This window comes from Dendrobates tinctorius, unplaced genomic scaffold (genome assembly GCF_039654945.1).
Source record: "Dendrobates tinctorius isolate UK_male_01 unplaced genomic scaffold, ASM3965494v1 ptg000075l, whole genome shotgun sequence".
NCBI classification, from domain to species: Eukaryota; Metazoa; Chordata; class Amphibia; order Anura; family Dendrobatidae; genus Dendrobates; species Dendrobates tinctorius.
In genome coordinates this window covers 15,951,196-15,973,528 of record NW_027361743.1, presented here as the reverse complement: position 1 = coordinate 15,973,528, position 22,333 = coordinate 15,951,196, and the positions used below count along the sequence as shown (strand labels likewise).

Genomic DNA, 22,333 nt, shown 5'->3' with positions numbered 1-22,333 from the left:
TGTATTACAAACTTTAACAGCTTTGCTTGTCAGACCAACCATGTGAATGGGCCTTTAAAGGGAATCTGTCACCCCATTTTCGGCCTATAAGATGCGGCCACTGCCATCAGGGGCTTATCTACAGCATTCTGTAATGCTAGGTAAGCCCCCGATGTAACCTAAAAGATAGGAAAAACAAGTTAGATTATACTCACCGTGGGTCGGGGGTGGGTGTCGTGGTCCGGTCCAGGTCCTCCCATCTTCTAGCGATGACATCCTCCTTCTGTTGAGGGCAGAGTAAAGTACTGCATTGCGCAGGTGCTGTGAAAGGTCAGAGAGGTCTGGCACCTGCGCACTGCAGTACTTTACTCTGCCCCCCAACAGGGCAGAGAAAGTACGTATGCACAGGAGCCACAGCAGAAGTAAGAAGGAGGACATCATCATATGAAGATTCTGTAATGCTGTAGATAAGACCCTGATGGTGGTGGCCGCTGCTTATAGGCCAAAAATGGGGTGACAGATTCCCTTTAAGTCAGGTTTACACAGTGTGACAAAGTCACTGGTAAAGTGTTTGAGGGGAGATATGTTTCACTGCGCCTATTGGTGTTAATGATATAAAACCCAGAGTTTTTCCTCCAGCATACTAAGTGTTGTGAGGGGTTAAGTCATTTGCATAATGGACTGGTTTCATGTGGACATCTATAGAGCAGGCTGGAGGATGTCCACCTTATCTCCACTTACAGAGTCGGCACCACCGCATGCTGACAGGACCTGTGTGATGTCACAGTCATGTGATCAGTCACAAGAGGGAGGAGTCACATAGTCCGGGGTTTAAGTAGCTGGCCTCTAAAGGCAGCAGTGTTCAGTGACTGAAGAGGGAGCACTCCAGGAAAGTGTTGGCGCCTGTGTTAAAGGACCTGAACCGTGGACATTGCTAACCCTGAGCAGGCTGATCCCCATTTGAAGAAGGACTGTGTTTTGTTTTGCCCAGAGGGCCATGTTTATTTTTTCCAGCTTTTTTATGGTGCGTTTTATAAACCAAGCACGTTCTTAAGAGACAGTGTTCCGTTTCTACCTCTGTATCCAGCCAAGTGAGCCGATCTAACACCATAGGCAAAACACTAATCAGCGATAGAGCAAGACTGGCATGTGTTTATCCCTTCTCTTACACTGGATAATTTTTAGACCACATACATGTTGCGTTCGTTGGCTGATCGCTGTCATGTTCACACGAATTGACAATTGGGATGTGCAATCTTCTGAACGTTCAGCGTGTGTAACTGGTGTCATGTACATGGGGGCTCTGCTAGACACGCTCTGCATACTGCAGGATATCGAGCATGTTGGACTTCATGGGCTGATTCTTTTGACGGCCTTAGATTAGCGGGGGCTAGTTCTTTAGCTACATGCTTGATTGTTTGTCCACTTTCAGGAGCACAACTGTAACTAGAAGCTCTTGGTCCTCAATGTAAATTGTGTAACATTTCACCCTACCCACATTGTACCATTTATAGTAGTCTCTTAAGAGACAGGAGTCTTTGGGCCCCTCAGTTGCAACTGCTACCTATGCACCCCCTGCAACTACACCCTTAGTCTAGTTGTGTGTTCAGGGAACTGAATCATTAGTGTTAAAGGGAATTGGTCAGCAGGTTTTTGCTATGTAATATGAGAGCATCATGGTGTAGGGGCTGAGAGCCTTGATCCAACGATGTGTCACTTACGGGGCTTTGTTTTGCTGTTTTCAATACAATCAGTGTTTTGTCAGGAGATTATCACTACAGGACTAGGTGTATTGTGCTTCCTAGTCCAACCCCGCCCCCAGGACTGATTGGCTAGTTTCTGTTAATGCACAGTGTACACATAAAGCTGCTGTGGGCGGGGTTATAAACACATTACGGAATGTAGACCATCAGGGTATCAGCCCCTACATCATGCTGTTCTCAGATTGCATAGCAAAAATCTGGTGACAAATTCCCTTTAATTCTAGACTTATTTAAGGTAGCAGGAACTTTGTAAAAAGGTCACTGGTGTCCATCCTTGGCATTGCTGCTAGATGGTGGTAAAATTCTGAATACACGTGGCTTGACTACTTTGGTAAGACCACCTTCAGTTGAGCAGATTGTGAAGGATAGACACCTATTTCTACAAGTGAGTGAAAAGAAGACTGAAGACCTCAACGGGCATCTAATGACACACGTCCCTTTCCCTAGAGATGTAGTTGTAAATGCAAGTCGTACTCCAAAAAAGGTAAGTTTAGTCTCGGCATGCATCTCTTTCATCGCAACCCTTACAACCTGAGGAATGTCCTTTCTTCTTCTCGTGGGGCTTATTGAACTCTTCTGATGACACCCGATCAACTACATTTCTTCACCACGCGCTAAAATAACTTAACCAAAGTGCAAAGTTACAAGTGCTGTCACCTGTTTACATTATATATGCCGCACACAATGATTGGGATGAGGATATAATATGCCTTATCTAGAATCAATATTTGTAGAACCTAGAGCCTTATCTAGAGTCTATAAACCTGCTATATCATTGATCTTCTGCTGACCTTAGTATAAATCACTAATCTAGAACCAACACCGTCTAATCCCGGCCCATTGTGTATGATTTACTGATTAAGCCAGTGTTTTTACGCCCAACGTCAGATTGTGTAACAGATGCGTGATCATTTCCTTCAAGAGTATGATCCAATTCAGTAATCGAGTGGGACAATCTTGAGAAGATGCAATGAAATGTTTGGAGGCATAGAGAGTCCGTAGTATTGAGCCCTGTGCAACCTACGCCCCACCATGTAATGCCTACAGACAGCACAGTATGACCTCTGTAATACAGTGTCTGATTGTGTCCCTGTATGGCCCTGTAGACTACCATGGGTGCCATATTACAGATGTATACAGCCCATTATACAATGTGCCGAGAGTCAAGCCCTAGAGGAAATAATGAACCATTTTGTAAGTTTTTCAGTGGTGTAGTGTTGGCGGTCAGTGCTCGGGGCAGGATAAGCATTTTGCAACCCATAACCCGTGATCCATTAGCGCTCTCGGAGTTCCTTCTACCAGTAGGGTATAAAACCTCTTATTGAAATAATGACGTAATTATGGTTTGCACTTTGAACTCTTAGTTTTTTTCCAAATATGTTAAAAGTAAAAATGTTTTACATGTTGTTTTTTTATTACATTTTGTAACATTCATTAAATTTATCTCTAAGCCCAACCCTAAGCCTAAGCCTAACCCTAACCCAATCTTTATCCCAAGTTAGGGTTAGAAAAGTGTAAAAATATAAAAGCAGCTCTTGGTAATGACTGAAGACCGGATTGATTAATGTGCAATAATGTGTTCAATAATTCGCTGTTCATGTAATCTCTGTCGTTACCCGTGCTGAGCGCAGCCACTGAAGACAGACTCCTCTCACTGCTCTGCATAAGCAGCTCCATGCAGGCAATGGCTGCCAGCTTGCAGGTGTCAAACACTTCACAGTGTGAGTGGCCTGAGCTAGGTGTCGGGGAGGCAAACTGTTACTTCCCTATACTAGGGATTACATGCCCTCTGCACACACCCCATTCCCAAGCTACACCTCTGCCGAGATTGACCCTATTGTTTTGAAAACTAAATATTTTCATTTTTTTTGCCTGTAGTTTTACTTCAACTCAAAACTTATTTTTGACCTTTGGTATAAACGACAGAGGTACTGGTCTGTGAGCCTGAACTCCCAGCAGTCACCCCCCATCTTTGTAGAGCACCCAGACTTTCTATTTTCCGCTCCTGGATTCATCAATTGAAATCTTTAAAAAAAAAATTGAGATACCATGCCATTGATGTCTATCTGACCTAGCAGATGGCAGTACACAATCTGATCTACACAGCCTCATTCTCTGAAGAAGGGAAAAGATAAATGAAGATGAAGCACAAACCCGAGAATTGCCCAAACCAGTTCAGGAAGGATTGACTGCCGTTTACTGGCGGCAGCGTGGCCGTGATTGATGGCAATGTCTGACTGGTGACACAATGGTGAAAGAAGACTTATCATAGGACACTCGCTGTTCTGCTTACATGACACGAAGAATTACAACCATTCACTCACTAGATTCTTTGGACATATCTCAACCTTTAGCACATTGAAGACATGTATAAGTTGAGTTCTTCACTTTTGGTGTTATATTTTTGATAATGACTGTATGTCATGTCACGTCTCCAGTTACACCAGAAAATGGCTGCTTAGTGTATACGGCAAATGCCTGCTATCCACAGACCTCCACTAGTTGTAGATGATTGCACGTTCAGTATGTCCCAACACTACTGTGGAGAACAGGGTCGAACTGGCCCATCGGAGAACCGGAGGATTCTCCGGTGGGCCCAGGCACTGGCACCTGCTGGCATACAGGGCCAGCAGCTGCCTAGGGCCCCTGCTACTTCAGGGGCCCCCAGCCAGTGGCATGTCGCTAATAGCGACACACCACGCTTCTTCTATGGGGTCCCAGGAGCCAGCGAAGCAGAGGCAGGAGGCAAAAGCCGGCTGCTGCGGCTGAAGCCTGTCCCCGCTGCTAAAGAGAAATGAATATTCACCCTTCCCCACACCCCCATGGGCGTGGAGAGGGGTGAATATTCATTTCACTTTAATAGCGGGCAGTGTTAGCTGCAGGCTGCGGCTAACACTGCCCGCTATCAGAGATGGCTGACCAGGGCCCCTGCTTCCCCAGGGGCCCCTAGCCCACGCGGCCGCTATGGGGCCGTAAGTCAGGGGGACCCAGTGCCAATGCTGCCCCCCAGTGCGTGCTGCATTCAACTGTAACAGCGTCATAGATGTTGAAAGCAATAATGGAGGAGCAAGTGTCAGATGACGCTCCCTCTCCTATCATTCCCCTCTGCCGCTGTGTGCCGGGCGGACTGCAGTGCTGAGTGTAGCTGCTGATACCAGAGCAGAGCCGGAATCAGCGTGGGAACAAGGAGGAAAGCTGAATATTATGCTTGTTTTATATAGTGTTTGTGTATATATATATATATATATATAATCAGTGAGTCCTGGTTGCATTATATCCTACAGAGGGAGCTGCATTATACACAATGAGGGGGGCAGCGTGATTTCCTATGAGGGGGGCAGCGTGATACTCTATGAAGGGGGCAGCATGCTACCTTATGTGGGGGGCAGCATGATACCCTATGAGGGGGGCAGCATGATACCCTATGAGGGGGCTGAATTATACCCTATGAGGCGGGCAGCATGATACCCTATGAGCGGGGCAGCATAATACCCTATGAGGGGGGCTGCATTATATTGTGTGAGGAGGCTGCATTACACTATATGAGGGCTGCAATATATTCTATGAGGGGGCTACTTTATATTATATGAGGGGGCTGCATTATACCCTATGAGAGGGGCTGCATTATATCCTATGAGGGAGCTGCATTATACCCTATGAGGGGGCTGCATTATTTTCTGTGGGGGGCTGCATTATACTATATGAGGCTTGCTGCATTATACCCTGAGGGGAGCTACATTATATTCTATGGGAGGCTGCATTATATTCTATGAGGGGAGCTACATTATACTATATGAGGGCTGCATTATGTTCTCTGAGGGGGCTACTTTTGTATTCTATTAGGGAGGCTACCCTAACCCCTGCTACATAATTAAGACATGTATTACCTTATATTATACCCTGATATTAGCGCATTTTACCGCACAATTGGTGGTCTTGTATTTATTTCTATGTAGCTGCATCACGGGCCCCAAGAATGATTTTCTCTGGTGGGCCCAAGGTGCTCCAGTCAGACGCTGATGGAGAGGACAAAATAAGGCTCGTTTTACCAATAAATTGGAGTGGGGGAAAATCTATTGCTTTATGACAGTGTGCCCCAACTCCGGTCCTCAAGATCCAACAACAGATCCTGTTTTTAGGATCAACTTCATTTCTCCATTCTCTTGAGTTTACGGCAATTGGACTGAACTCAGATGACATCCAAGTGCAGTCTGATGTTTAACACGCACCCATATACTTGTATGAGTGCGCGTGATCCGATTATCGGACCCACTCACATCATGCTGCCATTGGTTTCTCATGCCGAACCAACATTTTTTTTTTTAGACCTTTCCTAGTTGGCATGGGAATCTTCCCTTTGTAAATTGATAAAAAAATAATTTAAACAAAATGTATTTAAAACTGCCATGAAGAATCCATTTATTATTTTGTCACTAATAAAAGCTCATCTTAAGTTGGTTTTCTGATTTCAGAAAACCCCTGTTCCCAAGCTGCCATTTGTTTCCCCGGGTCCAGCACTGAGTCACCGCCGTCACGGTCTGTTATTATCTTCAGTGCTGACTCTGTGTCGACAGTGCTGCAGCCAGTCGGTGAATTAAGCGGCTCATGGAGGGCTGCTGAGCTCAGTTCTTGGCTGCCATGCTGTTGACATGACATCAGAGTTACAGACAGTACCAGACACTGGGAGCAGTGCCAGAGAGTTAGCACTGGACCTGGGGAGGGTGAGGAAGTGTTTTTAATGAAGAAAATCAAAAACCCCTTTCAGGCTATGTGCTATGACGTTTATTAAGCTTTTTCTATTGAAGACATTTCAGGAAGGAGCCAACGCTGTGACCTTACTACTGTCTACATCACAAGGCTTGGCGCCAGAACTGCACTTTTCCGTTGTGACCTCTTTGCTTTGTGAAGGTCGGTGAGGCAAACATCCATATTCTGCTCCTAACTGAAGCAAAACTAAGTCAATCTTGGAAATAATTGATGTGGAAAAACCTGCAGAAATGCCTGATAAATGAGTTTATGTAAAGCAACACAATCTCCTCGTCGGTGGAGCGGCTTTCCTCTGATTGCTCTTGGCTTTGATGAATGTGGCTGCCTTCAAAGCTCATTCCTGCCATTTCATACCTTAAAATCCCCTCTGCGGCGCGCCGTCTACCGACGTGGGACCCCGCGTGAATTTGTTCTGGTCAGTCAGCCATTTCGTAGGTTTTGGAATAGAAGAATGGAAATCTGTATGGGAACGTGGAGAAGCTCGACAGCAGATATTTCTGTACTTGGCTCCTGGAGAGCGTTGTGACAACTGTGGTTTGACCATAAGCTCTTTGGATATTGGTCATAGCTGAAAATCTGTATTTATTCCACATGGTGATGGTTGTGTCTCCGCATGGCTGCTTGTTATGTGGGGAACAGAAACTCAGTGTCATTAGGAAGCTAAGCCGTCTCCATGGGTATGACCGCATGACTACGGTAAGGCCGAGGCTTCTCGTACAGATGGGGGACGTGGGTTATATAAATATATATTCTACAGTCATATGTAAAAGTTTGGGCACCCCTATTAATGTTAACCTTTTTTCTTTATTACAATTTTGGTTTTTGCAACAGCTATTTCAGTTTCATATATCTAATAACTGATGGACTCAGTTATATTTCTGGATTCAAATGAGGTTTATTGTACTAACAGAAAATGTGCAATCTGCATTTAAACAAAATTTGACCGGTGCAAAAGTATGGGCACCCATATCGTTTTCTTGATTTGAACACTCCTAACTACTTTTTACTGACTTCCTGAAGCACTAAATTGGTTTTGTAACCTCATTGAGCTTTGAACTTCATAGCCAGGTGTATCAAATCATGAGAAAAGGTATTTAAGGCGGCCACTTGCAAGTAGTTCTCCTATTTGATTCTCCTATGAAGAGTGGCATCATGGGCTCCTCAAAACAACTCTCAAATGATCTGAAAACAAAGATTATTCAACATAGCTTTTCAGGGGAAGGATACAAAAAGTTGTCTCAGAGATTTAACCTGTCAGTTTCCACTGTGAGGAACATAGTAAGGAAATGGAAGAACACAGGTACAGTTCTTGTTAAGCCCAGAAGTGGCAGGCCAAGAAAAATATCAGAAAGGCAGAGAAGAAGAATGGTGAGAACAGTCAAGGACAATCCACAGACCACCTCCAAAGACCTGCAGCATCATCTTGCTGCAGATGGTGTCACTGTGCATCGGTCAACAATACAGCGCATGCATAACGCCTTTTTGTATGACCAAACAACTCAATCTTTGTTTCATCAGTCCACAGGACCTTCTTCCAAAATGTAACTGGCTTGTCCAAATGTGCTTTTGCATACCTCAGGCGACTCTGTTTGTGGCGTGCTTGCAGAAACGGCTTCTTTCGCATCACTCTCCCATACAGCTTCTCCTTGTGCAAAGTGCGCTGTATTGTTGACCGATGCACAGTGACACCATCTGCAGCAAGATGATGCTGCAGGTCTTTGGAGGTGGTCTGTGGATTGTCCTTGACTGTTCTCACCATTCTTCTTCTTTGCCTTTCTGATATTTTTCTTGGCCTGCCACTTCTGGGCTTAACAAGAACTGTACCTGTGTTCTTCCATTTCCTTACTATGTTCCTCACAGTGGAAACTGACAGGTTAAATCTCTGAGACAACTTTTTGTATCCTTCCCCTGAAAAGCTATGCTGAATAATCTTTGTTTTCAGATCATTTGAGAGTTGTTTTGAGGAGCCCATGATGCCACTCTTCATAGGAGAATCAAATAGGAGAACTACTTGCAAGTGGCCACTTTAAATACCTTTTCTCATGATTTGATACACCTGGCTATGAAGTTCAAATCTCAATGAGGTTACAAAACCAATTTAGTGCTTCAGGAAGTCAGTAAAAAGTAGTTAGGAGTGTTCAAATCAAGAAAATGATAAGGGTGCCCATACTTTTGCACCGGTCAAATTTTGTTTAAATGCAGATTGCACATTTTCTGTTAGTACAATAAACCTCATTTGATTCCAGAAATATAACTGAGTCCATCAGTTATTAGATATATGAAACTGAAATACCTGTTGCAAAAACCAAAATTGTTATAAAGAAAAAAGGTTAACATTAATAGGGGTGCCCAAACTTTTACATATGACTGTATATACTGGATGCCTTCTGGATTATTGGTAAAGCCAGACTCATTCACATATAGACACGCTCGGTTTACCAGATAAGGACATGTACATAGCAGATGGTTCTGTACCTACCAAGTCATCATCATGTGCCATATACTATATAGCTATACGCTTACATGGAGGCAACACATTTCAGATTTTTTTTCTTTGTTTTAAACTGTGTAATTTCTTATTTCTTCCAGGCAGCAAAGTAAATCTTGTGAAGATTAGTGCTACAGCATCAAGTCCCCGGGATACTGCTCTGGCCGCTGTTATATGTAGTGCCTTGTCCACGGTGCTCCTAGCTCTGCTCATCCTCTCTGTCATCTACTGCAAAAGGCAGTTCATGGAAAAGAAGCCGAATTGTAAGCATGGAAGTTTCCATTATGGTTTTATATATTTAGACCTGGGGTGGGGAAGAAAAGAAGAAAGCTACACACCTCTCCTTATCCATAATGCTTTTCCTTTCTTTCCCTTTACTTTCTTCCTCTTTCCTTTATTTCTTCTCCTTTAATTTCCTCCCTCTGGTCCTTCTTTTATTCCCTCTATATATTCCTTCCTTCCTTCTCCTTCTTATCCCTTCCTTACCTTCCCTCTCTACCTTCCATCCAATCCTTCTTTCCCTTCCTCCTTATCTTTATTTCCACTCCCTCCTATTTCCTCTTGACCTCCCTTCCATTCCCGTTCTACCTTCCGTCCCGTCTTCCTTCCCGCTTTAGCTTTCTTCCCTCTTTACCTTCCTTCCCTCTATACCTTCCTTCCTTCTTTACCTTCCTTCCCTGTTTAGCTTTCTTCCCTCTTTACCTTCCTTCCCTCTTTACCTTCCTTCCCTCTATACCTTGATTCCTTCTTTACCTTCCTTCCCTCTTTACCTTCCTTCCCTCTATACCTTCCTTCCTTACCTTCCTTCCCTCTTTAGCTTCCTTCCCGCTTTAGCTTCCTTCCCTCTTTAGCTTCCTTCCCTCTATACATTCCTTCCCTCTTTACCTTCCTTCCCTCTATATCTTCCTTCCCTCTATACATTCCTTCCCTCTTTACCTTCCTTCCCTCTATATCTTCCTTCCCTCTATACATTCCTTCCCTCTTTAGCTTCCTTCCCTCTTTACCTTCCTTCCCTCTTTACCTTCCTTCCCTCTATACCTTCCTTCCCTCTATACCTTCCTTCCCTCTTTACCTTCCTTCCCTCTTTAGCTTCCTTCCATCTTTAGCTTTCTTCCCTCTATACCTTCCTTCCCTCTATACATTCCTTCCCTCTTTACCTTCCTTCCCTCTTTTCCTTCTCTCTTTACCTTCCTTCCCTCTTTAGCTTCCTACCCTCTTTACCTTCCTTCCCTCTATACTTTCCTTCCCTCTTTACCTTTGTTCCCTCTTTAGCTTCCTTCCCTCTTTAGCTTTCTTCCTTCGTACCCTTCATTGATTCATTAATTTCTTAAGATAATTGCAAATTATCAATGTGCCTTTGATCTCCCTCTCTGTTGTACAGGGTCTTGCCGATCTCAAGAAGTGCAGTACACTGGGTCCGAACTGTTATGTTTTGACAGACCACAAGTCACCGAGCACCCAACTAGGACATACTGCCGCTGTCAGCAAGAGCCGCCACAGGCTTGTGGTGAGTGATAAGTTTACAAGCGGAGACACATTGTGCTAATGTGATTCTTCCAATCAAGAGGCATTGTTAACCTCTGCAATCAGCAAGTTATTTGTCTTAATCCCTTTAGGTCCCGTCCACTTGATTCCATCATTGTGCTGTGAAGAGACGCACAGCATAGACCCGGGCTGTATATTCCCGTCGCACAGCACATTGTACGATGGGTAAGTGCGCATCATGTTATTTATAAGCCACACTTGTATTCATCCATTAAAGCCTGCATCGGTCTTTGCACAAAGTGACACCTACACAGTAGGAATAACGCAGCCAGACTCTGATTTTTGCTGAATGAATGTCTAAATCCCTTTAACTCTGAGATTTCTTGTGGGCTCATACACATATACAGTATATCTAATATATAAAGCTCAATGTATGTATGTGTGTATGTATGTGTGTCCGGGATTGGCATCTGCACCGTCGTAGCTACAGCCACAAAATTTTGCAAAGTCAAACGTTTGGACCCCGAGAGCGTCATAGGCTATGTTGTGAGGCGAAATTTTTACCCCGCGCGTTCCAATTCACCAAACAATTTTGCCCCTATCTACATACTGGGGAAAAAGTGAAAGGAAAAGTGTTGGAGGCAAATTGACAGCTGCCAGATGTGAACAAGGGGGACGTAAAGAATGAGAGCGATGGCGCCAAAGAGTATATACCGTACAGTTACTAAGGTGGGGCCCTGACATGGGATACTCACCACACACGGGGATATGAACACACACACAAGATGCGCCACACACTACCATGTGCTTCAACACATATACCACCCTCAGCACACATTTCACCACACATACACCAACCTCGCCACATAACAGTCGAAACACAAAAATCGCCAATCAAAACTCGCCACGCTGTCCCAGAGCTGTTTAGAAGATGAAAAATGAGCTGTGATTGGTTGCTATCAGCAATAGTTTCTTTGTAGACAGTTGTGGTAACTGAGGCCTATTATTCTTATCATTTCTATGGTGTTATCGTCCTTCTGTAAAGCTGGAAATAACACAATTTATTACTGTGCCAACACAGACCACCCTCTGACACAGACTGCAGGGGGAGCACAGTATCACACAGGATAGGATTAGATACACGACTCGGCAGTCAGTATCACACAGGAGAGGAATAGATACACAGCTCAGTAGACAGTATCACACTGGATAGGATTAGATACACAGCTCAGCAGTCAGTATCACACAGGATAGGATTAGATACACAGCTCAGCAGTCAGTATCACACAGGATAGGATTAGATACACAGCTCAGCAGTCAGTATCACACAGGAGAGGATTAAGGCCCGTCACACTAAGCGATCTCGCTAGCAAGATCGCTGATTTTGTGACACATCAGCGATCTCGCCAGCGAGATCGCTGTGTGTGAAGGGGATCAGCGACCGCCCCCCCTGCCGGTTATCGCTGATCGTGCTCGAGCGGCCTGGGCCGATTTTAGATCGCTGGTCTCCCGCTGCCCAGCGCGCATCGCTGCGTGTGGCAGCGAGAGACCAGCGACGCTGGACACTGGTTGCTAATGTAAACGTCGGGTATCCAGGAGTCGCGCGGCTCCTGGATACCCGACGTTTACATTAGAAATCAGCGTCGCTGGTCCTGATCGCTGGGGCTGTCTATGTGACAACTCACAAGCGATCAGCCTAACGATGTCCCAGCGATCCCATCATGTTGGATTGTTGGTGGGATCGCTGGGACATCGTTTAGTGTGACGGAGCCTTTAGACACATGGCTCAGCAGTCAGTATCACACAGGATAGGATTAGACACACAGCTCAGCAGTCAGTATCACACAGGATAGGATTAGATACACGGCTCAGCAGTCAGTATCACACAGGATAGGATTAGATACACAGCTCAGCAGACTGTATCACACAGGAGAGAATTAGATACACAGCTCAGCAGTCAGTATCACACAGGATAGAAATAGATACACGGCTCAGCAGTCAGTATCACACAGAATAGGATTAGATATGCGGCTCAGCAGTCAGTATCACACAGGATAGGATTAGATACACGGCTCAGCAGTCAGTATCACACAGAATAGGATTAGATACACAGCTTAGCAGTCAGTATCACACAGGATAGGATTAGGTACACGGCTCAGCAGTCAGTATCACACAGGATAGGATTAGATACACGGCTCAGCAGTCAGTATCACACAGGATAGGATTAGATACACAGCTTAGCAGTCAGTATCACACAGGATAGGATTAGGTACACGGCTCAGCAGTCAGTATCACACAGGATAGGATTAGATACACAGCTCAGCAGTCAGTATCACACAGGATAGGATTAGATACACAGATCAGCAGTCAGTATCACACAGGATAGGAATAGATACACAGCTCAGCAGTCAGTATCACACAGGATAGGATTAGATACACAGCTTAGCAGACAGTATCACACAGGATAGGATTAGATACACGGCTCAGCAGTCAGTATCACACAGGAGAGGATTAGATACACAGCTCAGCAGTCAGTATCACACAGGATAGAAATAGATACACGGCTCAGCAGTCAGTATCACACAGAATAGGATTAGATACACGGCTCAGCAGTCAGTATCACACAGGATAGGATTAGATGCACGGTTTTTATGTGCAATATAATCATTATAGTTTGCTATAACTAACCACAGTTGGTTACTATGCCCAGGCAACGCCGGGCTCTTCAGCTAGTATATTATAATTTGTGAACTGTGTCACCTACACATAGGAAAGGTGGGGCGCAGAACCAGTATAAGTGAGAATGTATCATACCCACTTTTGGGAAACGATACATAGATGACGTTACGTCTCATTCCGGGTGAGTTGATGAACTCTGTGAGGGCTGAATGTAACTGTACAGGCGACAGATTAATACAAGTTACTATGACTAATCAATTAGCGTTACTTCTAATAATTGCTGCTTTTTCAGGAACGCGGATTCCGTGGTGGACATGATTCCAGCATATTTTGGACCCACTTCAGACTCGGCCTACGGAGAGCTAGCTGAAACTTGGCCTCTTATGCAAACACCTCCTGGCAGTGATAGCGCTCCTGCCTGTGAGCCACATCCGGAGCTAATAGGGAGAGATGCAGACACTTTGAACAGAGATATGGAGGAGCCAAGTATTTTACACACACACGGTGCGCAGAGTATCAGTGCAAAGACGGCATCTTCAAAACATCTTCATTTATTAGAGCTGGACGCTTGTCAAGCAGATGCGGGAAACCAGCCAGAGGTGGATCACCTACCATGTGTCCAAGACGAGAACAAGGTGGAGTGGCTTATTTAATGTGATGCAGTCTAAGGGTAGGCAATGCTAAGATCTGTGCGTTCTGGCATTCTATTGCTGAAAGAATAACTTAATTGCAGATTTGCTGTGGATTTTCCCTTTGCATTGACTCCATACTGCAGGTTGACTGCAAATTTCCTCTAATTGTAGAAGAGATTTTGAGAGTCTCTGCTTAGGTCGGGGTGTATTCTGCAGTAACTATGTTACGTAAGAATGTAGCCTAAACTTAAACCTTTGTCTCATATACAGTACAGACCAAAAGTTTGGACACACCTTCTCATTCAGAGTTTTCTTTATTTTCATGACTATGAAAATTGTAGATTCACTCTGAAGGCATCAAAACTATGAATTAACACATGTGGAATTATATAATTAACAAAAAGTGTGAAACAACTGAAAATATGTCTTATATTCTAGGTTCTTCAAATTAGCCACCTTTTGCTTTGATTACTGCTTTGCACACTCTTGGCCTTCTCTTGATGAGCTTCAAGAGTTAGTCACCGCAAATGTTCTTTCAACAATCTTGAAGGAGTTCCCAGAGATGCTTAGCACTTGTTGGCCCTTTTGCCTTCACTCTGCGGTCCAGCTCACCCAAAACCATCTCGATTGGGTTCAGGTCTGGTGACTGTGGAGGCCAGGTCATCTGGCGTAGCACCCCATCACTCTCCTTCATGGTCAAATAGCCCTTACACAGCCTGGAGGGGTGTTTGGGGTCATTGTCCTGTTGAAAAATAAATGATGGTCCAACTAAACGCAAACCGGATGGAATAGCATGCCGCTGCAAGATGCTGTGGTAGCCATGCTGGTTCAGTATACCTTCAATTTTGAATAAATCCCCAACACTGTCACCAGCAAAGCACCCCCACACCATCACACCTCCTCCTCCATGCTTCATGGTGGGAACCAGGCATGTAGAGTCCATCCGTTCACCTTTTCTGCGTCACACAAAGACACGGTAGTTGGAACCAGAGATCTCAAATTTGGACTCATCAGACCAAAGCACAGATTTCCACTGGTCTAATGTCCATTCCTTATGTTCTTTAGTCCAAGCAAGTCTCTTTTGCTTGTTGCCTGTCCTTAGCAGTGGTTTCCTAGCAGCTATTTTACCATGAAGGCCTGCTGCACAAAGTCTCCTCTTAACAGTTGTTGTAGAGATGTGTCTGCTGCTAGAACTCTGTGTGGCATTGACCTGGTCTCTAATCTGAGCTGCTGTTAACCTGCGATTTCTGAGGCTGGTGACTCGGATGAACTTATCCTCTACAGCAGAGGTGACTCTTGGTCTTCCTTTCCTGGGGCGGTCCTCATGTGAGCCAGTTTCTTTGTAGCGCTTGATGGTTTTTGCCACTGCACTTAGGGACACTTTCAAAGTTTTCCCAATTTTTTGGACTGACTGACCTTCATTTCTTAAAGTAATGATGGCCACTCGTTTTTCTTTACTCAGCTGCTTTTTTTCTTGCCATAATACAAATTCTAACAGTCTATTCAGTAGGACTATCAGCTGTGTATCCACCAGACTTCTGCACAACACAAGTGATGGTCCCAACCCCATTTATAAGGCAAGAAATCCCACTTATTAAATCTGACAGGGCACACCTGTGAAGTGAAAACCATTTCCGGTGACTACCTCTTGAAGCTCATCAAGAGAATGCCAAGAGTGTGCAAAGCAGTAATCAAAGCAAAAGGTGGCTACTTTGAAGAACCTAGAATATAAGACGTATTTTCAGTTGTTTCACACTTTTTTGTTAATTATATAATTCCACATGTGTTAATTCATAGTTTTGATGCCTTCAGAGTGAATCTACAATTTTCATAGTCATGAAAATAAAGAAAACGCTTTGAATGAGAAGGTGTGTCCAAACTTTTGGTCTATACTGTATATATTTAAACTTATTAACATTTTGCTGTTTTTTCATTTTGTTCGATTTATAAGAGTTGAAAAAAAGTCATTAGCCCTGATTAGTTAAAAGTAGTCTTTTTCATGCCGGTCTTGATGAGGGGGTAGGGTGGAGTGCGGAGGCCAATTAGTTAAGAGACGCACACCTTTTAATGAAGCAAACAAGGTGCAAAATGTCATGCACATTTGTATGCGCCTCACCACAAATCTTACTCCAGTCCCTGCAGCAGTAAGATATGTGGCATGGTAAAAACCACTGATGGTCATGAATTTGATGAGCGGAGGTCATGACGCACGAGCCCCAGCTATACCCAGTCTGATAGAGCTGGGCAAAAATAGCGTGAAAACTACAAAAGTTCCGAAAGTTTTGCGCAACCTCAAGTTTTCGGCTTTTGAAAGCTTTTTGCACCAGAAGAGAAAAGGTTGGATGAATCTGGGCCCATTGTCTCCCATCACAAAGTAACAATTATTTTATTAATTTTCAGGTCTGCTGAGTGAGGTGTTCTCCACGATCCACCATCCAGAGGTTTATTTCTAGATCAGCCCACAAGAAGATCTGCTAGATCCCTCACCTGGAGATCTAAACCTGCCATCTGAAAATCCACCTCTAGACAAGTCATTTGGAGATCTACGTCTTGAGCCTCCTGAAGATCTATTTCTGGATTAGACACTGGGAGATCTAGATCTTGCCACAATATTCTATATTGAACGAGTCTCCATCTTTTCTAGAATCGCCTTCAAGTATGAGAGCCTGCTCATCCTTAAGACGTCTGGACCTGAGGATGTGTATCTGCTGAGATGAATTTCCCTTGTAGCACATTGGTACTTGGGGATATGCTCAAGCAAAAGAACTACGGGATGAAACTGACTGGAGAAATCCAGTGTGGGACTTACTTAAATTGTGAAGCAGAATGTAAATGTAATTTTTCATTATTTATGTGATGACCTTCATTGAACTGTACAGTCCAGCTTCATCGCACTGCAAATATTCATTGCACGGCTCCCATTATTTTCTGTGGGTTTGCACAGTGCAATTTAATGAGTGTTGTATGAGGTCTGTACATTAAAACTCCTCCCCATCTGCTGAATACATTGACTGCCATCCGTTTCCCGATACGTCTAGTCTGGTGGAGCCATGATCATTCATATATTGTACTTTTCACCTGTCTAGATGTAATGCACTTATACTGGTCCCTTATCCAGTCCATTATGCTGGGGAAATCCTATTTATCGCATGTCGAGATCATTACATTTCTGAGACACCAGCACATGTATTACCTACGAGCACTATTTCTGCCATGTATGTGCATTTTTCTATGAAGCGTTATTTTGTATGATAGGTCAGTTTTTTATAAGAAGATTTTGCTTTAAATTTCATTTGTTTTGTAGACTGTTGTTATTTATGTTTCTAGATCATTGTTTATGGCTAGTGATGAGGGAACGTGCTGGGATAAGGTGTTATTCGCCATGCTTGGGTGCAAACTGAGTCGGCATGCTTGATAAACATGTTCGAATCTCCGCGGCTGCATGTCTCACCACTGTTCGACAACTTCAACACATGCAGGGATTTCCTGATTGTTAGGCCATCCTGGCATGTGTTGTGCCTGTCGATCAGCCACGACACATGCAGCCGCGGGGACTCGAACATATTATTCGAGCATGCTGAAGACACTCGGTTAGCACCCAAGCATGGCGGGTAACACCTTATCCCAGCACGTTCACTCATCACTATTTATGACGTCTGTGGTGTCTCCACTCATGGTCCAGCATTTCTGTCTGATCTCACAAGGCCGGTTACTTGGAACTTGCTGGGGACCACTAACAAGGGTTTCCGATACTCAGAATAATACTCCTGGCCTCCAGCAGGATTGGCCGACAGTCTAAGGTGTACGGGGGCCTCTCGACTGGAATTTCAATGGCTGATTAGGGAGTCAACAGAGAGTTGTCAGCTGAATGATCATTAGTTCCACAGTTTTCCAATGTCTCTAGGGCCCCTGCATAACAGCTTACAATCTCATAGCACGTGACACCTTTACTGGCTTCATCTAATGGACCTCTGTGCTAACGCAAACATATAAAATGTACAGTAGTAAAACAAAGACGGCAACTTACAGACTGCAGGGAAGAGATATATCTTTCACTAGATTGGGTTGTGTCTGTCAGCGCTGAGGTCGTAGTTGTAATAAAGTTGTGCCCTTGAAGGACCACCTAACAAGTTCTCTAACCATGCTTAGGTTGGTGTTTCATAGTACATTTTTCGTCTTCTTAGCAAAAACAAAAGACACAGCGGACCGATGTCACTTTGAAGTCTATACTTTAAGGTATTTTCTCTTTAAGGTATTTTCCCCAAAGGCTCCTCTCTATAAGATTTACAGGCTTCATCAAGCTACGTGGGTTTCAAAAATTGCTGAAGGATTTTTTTAAGGCTGTGAATAAGATGTGCAACTCCGGTGGTTAAGAGATAAGGACCTCTATAGAATGAGCCAAACCTTGAAGACTAAATGCCCCCCATACATATTATATAGTTGTCAGCCAAATGATCTGGCAGTGAGTTATCTTCCTGCCAAATTGTTGAAATTTCAACTGCAGGATTTTGTTTTCTAGTTCTGTCATCACCTGCCAAGGAAGAGTTGGGAGACCTCCACACATACCTCAGCTGTCGGCCAGCCCCACCGATATTTGTGGGTTCGGCCAACGTTAGTCTAGTGTATACGGTTGGCCTTAAGGCTTTGTGCTCACAACCTTAGCCTTTAACGGCCGTTTAGTTAGCACTGATTGCCTACAGTATATACAATTATGGCCAAAAGTGTTGGCACCCTTTAAATTGTTCCAGAAAATGAAGTATTTTTCTCCAGGTAATTATCGCAATTACACATGTTTGGTTACACATTTTTATTTCTTTGTGTGTATTGGAACAGCACAAAAAAAACAGAGTGAAAGGCAAATTGGACATAATTTCACACACAACACCCAAAATTGGCCAGACAAAATTGTTGGCACCCTCAACTTAATATTTGATTGCACACCCTTTGGAGTAAATAACTGCAATCAATCGCCTCTTATAACCATCAAGAAGCTTTTTACATTTCTCAACTGGAACTTTGGACCACTCTTCTTTTGCAAACCGCTCCATGTCTCTCATATTTGAAGGATACCATCTCCCAACAGCGATTTTAAGATTTCTCATCAGGAGTTCAATAGGATTTATATCCGGACTCATTGCTGGCAATTTCATAACTCTCCAGTGCTTTGTTTCCATCCATTTCTGGGCACTTCTTGAAGTATTTTTCGGGGTCATTGTCCTTCTTGACCCAGGATGCAAACCCAGCTTTCTGGCACTGGGCACTACATTGCTACCCAAAATCCTATGGTAATCTTCCGATTTCATGATGCCTTGCACACAGTCAAGGCATTCAGTGCCAGAGGCAGCAAAATAACCACAAAACATCTTGGAACTGCCACCATACTTGACTGTAGGACATGTCGTCTTTTCTTTGTAGGCCTCATTCCGTTTTTGGTAAACAGTAGAATGATGTCTTTTTCCAAAAAGCTCTATGTTGGTCTCATCTGTAGACAAGGTACTTTTCAGAAGGATTTTGGCTTACTCCTGTACAATTTGGCAAACTGCAGTCTATCTTTTTTATGTCTCTTGTGTCAGCAGTGAGGTCTTCTTGGGTCTCCTGTCATAGCGTTTGATTTCATTCAAATATCAACGGAGAGTTCGCGCTGACACTGATGCACCCTGAGCCTGCAAGATATCTTGCATTTCTTTGGAACTCGATTGGGACTGCTTATCCACCATCCGGACTCTCATGCATTGCAATCTTTCATTAATTTTTCTCTATCATCCACATCCAGGGAAATTAACTACAGTGCCATGTGTTGTAAACTTCTCGTATGTTGCACACCATGGACAAAGGAACATCAAGGAGATTGATTTGTAACCTTGAGATATTTTTCAATAAGTTTCGTTCTCAAGTCCTCAGACAGTTCTCTTCTCTTTCCGTTCTCCATGCTTAGTGTGGCACACACACTGCAAAGATTGTGTCAACTTCTCCCCTTTTTATCTGGTTTCATATGTGATTTTCATATTGTCCACACCTGTTACTTGCCACAGGTGAGTTTGAACGAGCGTCATATGCTTGAAAACAAAGTTGTTTACCCACAGTTTTGGAAAGGTGTCAACAATTTTGTCTGGTCCATTTTCGGGGTCTTATATGAAATTATATCCAACTTGCCTTTTTTTCCCTCTGTTTTTTGTGTGCTATTCCAATACACACAAAGCAAATAATAATGTGTATAATGAAATATGTGTAACTGCAGTAATTTTCTGGGAGAAATACATCAGTTTCTGAAAAAGTTTCAAAGGTGTGAATACCTCGGCCATGACTGTACAAGCCATTGGAGCTCATTTACTGTCCTTTTTACACTGGCCAACAAGCCCTGATGGGTCCTGAACAGTCGCTAATGCGATTATTCTATCCCTATACAGCATTGAGTTATCGGCAGCACGTCCCATAAGTCTCCATAAACGATCCAATCACTCGGCAGGTGCTTGTTCTTCAGGTGAGCAATGCCCATATTACATGGCTGATGATCGGGAACAGCTTATGTCGAATCTCGGCACATCCAAATAAGCTGCGCCGCAAAATCAGATGCTGATACCGTGATTTTCCCATGAAATTTAGGAAATGCTTCTATGGATAATCACAGTGCTACATGTGAGAAAACACAATCAAGTTTCCAAGCTGCATTTTTAAAAATTGTGAAGATCACAAAGCTTTGAGCGAGAACAATTCTGCAGAATCTATGGAAGATATATAGAGATTTAGGCAACTGCCTATACCAACCAATAGAATATCACCTAATTTTTCTGAGGACTTTTAGACAATTCTGTGCTGGGAGTCTCTGTATAAGGTGTACAGTCTGGTCCTCTTGTTGTACGCAATGGACCATATGTATGAACCCAACCTTGGAAAACTAGAATTTGTGTTTTGGAAGCTCTGGTTGCTACAGTCAACATGGCCACTTTACGAGGCCCATTGAGTGATGAACATTGCTGTAAAGTGTAAATCCACGATGGGTTAATGGAAACCTCCAGATGTTCGCTTGCCTGTAAATCTGAATATTTTTGCATTTTTTTTTATATATATATCTAAATTATGTAAATACATTGTGAAAAAAAAGAAACGTTTCCATTTTGTATCTCGTTGATGACCGAGAGTAAAAACAAGAGTTCTGGATTAAAATGACTAATTCTGTCTCTTTAACAACAATCTACTATTGGATTGACTTTCTGAAAAACAAACAATGTGCGTAAGCACTAACAGGCAGGTAGTTGCTACTTACCTGTATTTTGAGCTGCCTCTGCTGACTTCACGTCACAGACCGCTGGCTTCTTGTCTGGTCCGCACTGTCGACGGGGCGGGACTTCTGATTTTGATTGACAGCTGGCTCCCCCAGTTAGATAGCGGGATCTCACTGCTTTAATAGTAATATTAATTTTGCTTAATAGAAAAAAGTTTTCTTATGCCATGTAGCCTAGTAGAAAAAAATGCATACACTACAATATATTTTTTTGGCAACGGTAGCCAAGTAGGTTCCTGCATGCATATACATTGGTGTATGTCAGAGGTATACGTTGGAGAACGTGGCCAAAAAAATTAGATTAGAATATACTGTAATGCAGGAAAGGTCCACAAGAGAGGTTCTCTCCACCATAGCCCAGAGATGGGGATCCTGCCAAGGCACCTGTGTATTAATGAAGGCTTGTCTAGTAGGGTATATGAGAATGAGTTTTCTAAACTGGACAATCTCTTTAACCCATTTCCACGCCATGGCATAAACTATCATGGTGTATGGAGCCTGCTGCATACAGAGCAAGTGCTGGCTGTGTTACAAAGCCGTCATCCCCCTCCCCCTTTAACAGTAACCATCGGAGTTACTGTTAGACTTAAATGTCGCAGTCAATCTATGACAATGCCATTTGAAGTAGTGTGGTCCTCGTGGGGCACCACCTCTCACCCACGCAATGCAAACAACACTGTGCTGATGGATTGCTGGAGAACCCTGGCAATGCCATCTTGATGCTCCGTCACTCATAGGAGACCGTAATTTTCACTATGTATTGAAGTTTTGCAGCATATAATATAAAACGATGACAGGTTCAAGTCTCTATGGGGTGTAAAAAAAAATGTTTTAAAAAAAGTTTTTATATACAGTATGTAAACAAAAAAATCACCATAAAGCCATCATGTTTAGTATTGTTATATGTGTAAAATGCAGTCGAACAACTGTTATGATGAGTCACCGAAGGAGGAAAAAACAAAATACCAGTTAAGTCCAGAAAAACCAGAGAGGTTGGCAGCTATCGGATTGCAGACCCCTGAACCTATCCACAACAACTAGCAGTAGCCGGGGGGGGTTCCTACGGTGCCCTAGACCCCTCGATCACAGCCGGAGAACTATATAGCCTAAAGACAGAAAGGGGAAAATCTAAACTGCCCCAGAGCAGACCCCAAAGCAATAGGCAGCCCCCAACATATAATGACGGTGAAGCAAGATGAAAACACTAACACAGATAGAAAGATAGGTTGAGCAAATGATGGGGCCCAAGCTAACTACA

The 22,333-nt window shown here is 43.6% G+C and overlaps 1 protein-coding gene across 3 annotated transcripts in view; it reads left to right on the top strand.

The window, feature by feature from the left end:
- TNFRSF19 (TNF receptor superfamily member 19) overlaps positions 1-20,984 on the top strand; it is a 100,443-nt gene extending 79,459 nt beyond the window's left edge. For 2 of the 3 annotated variants that reach the window (XM_073583025.1, XM_073583026.1), the window contains exons 6-10: positions 9,099-9,260; positions 10,379-10,504; positions 10,614-10,707; positions 13,454-13,831; positions 16,194-20,984. In XM_073583025.1, coding sequence (XP_073439126.1) covers positions 9,099-9,260; positions 10,379-10,504; positions 10,614-10,707; positions 13,454-13,814 — 743 coding nt within the window. In that variant the 3' untranslated portion in view covers positions 13,815-13,831; positions 16,194-20,984. The remainder of the gene's footprint in view (positions 1-9,098; positions 9,261-10,378; positions 10,505-10,613; positions 10,708-13,453; positions 13,832-16,193) is intronic. The other variant, XM_073583027.1, reaches the window with a different exon arrangement.
- Positions 20,985-22,333: the final 1,349 nt, after the last annotated feature.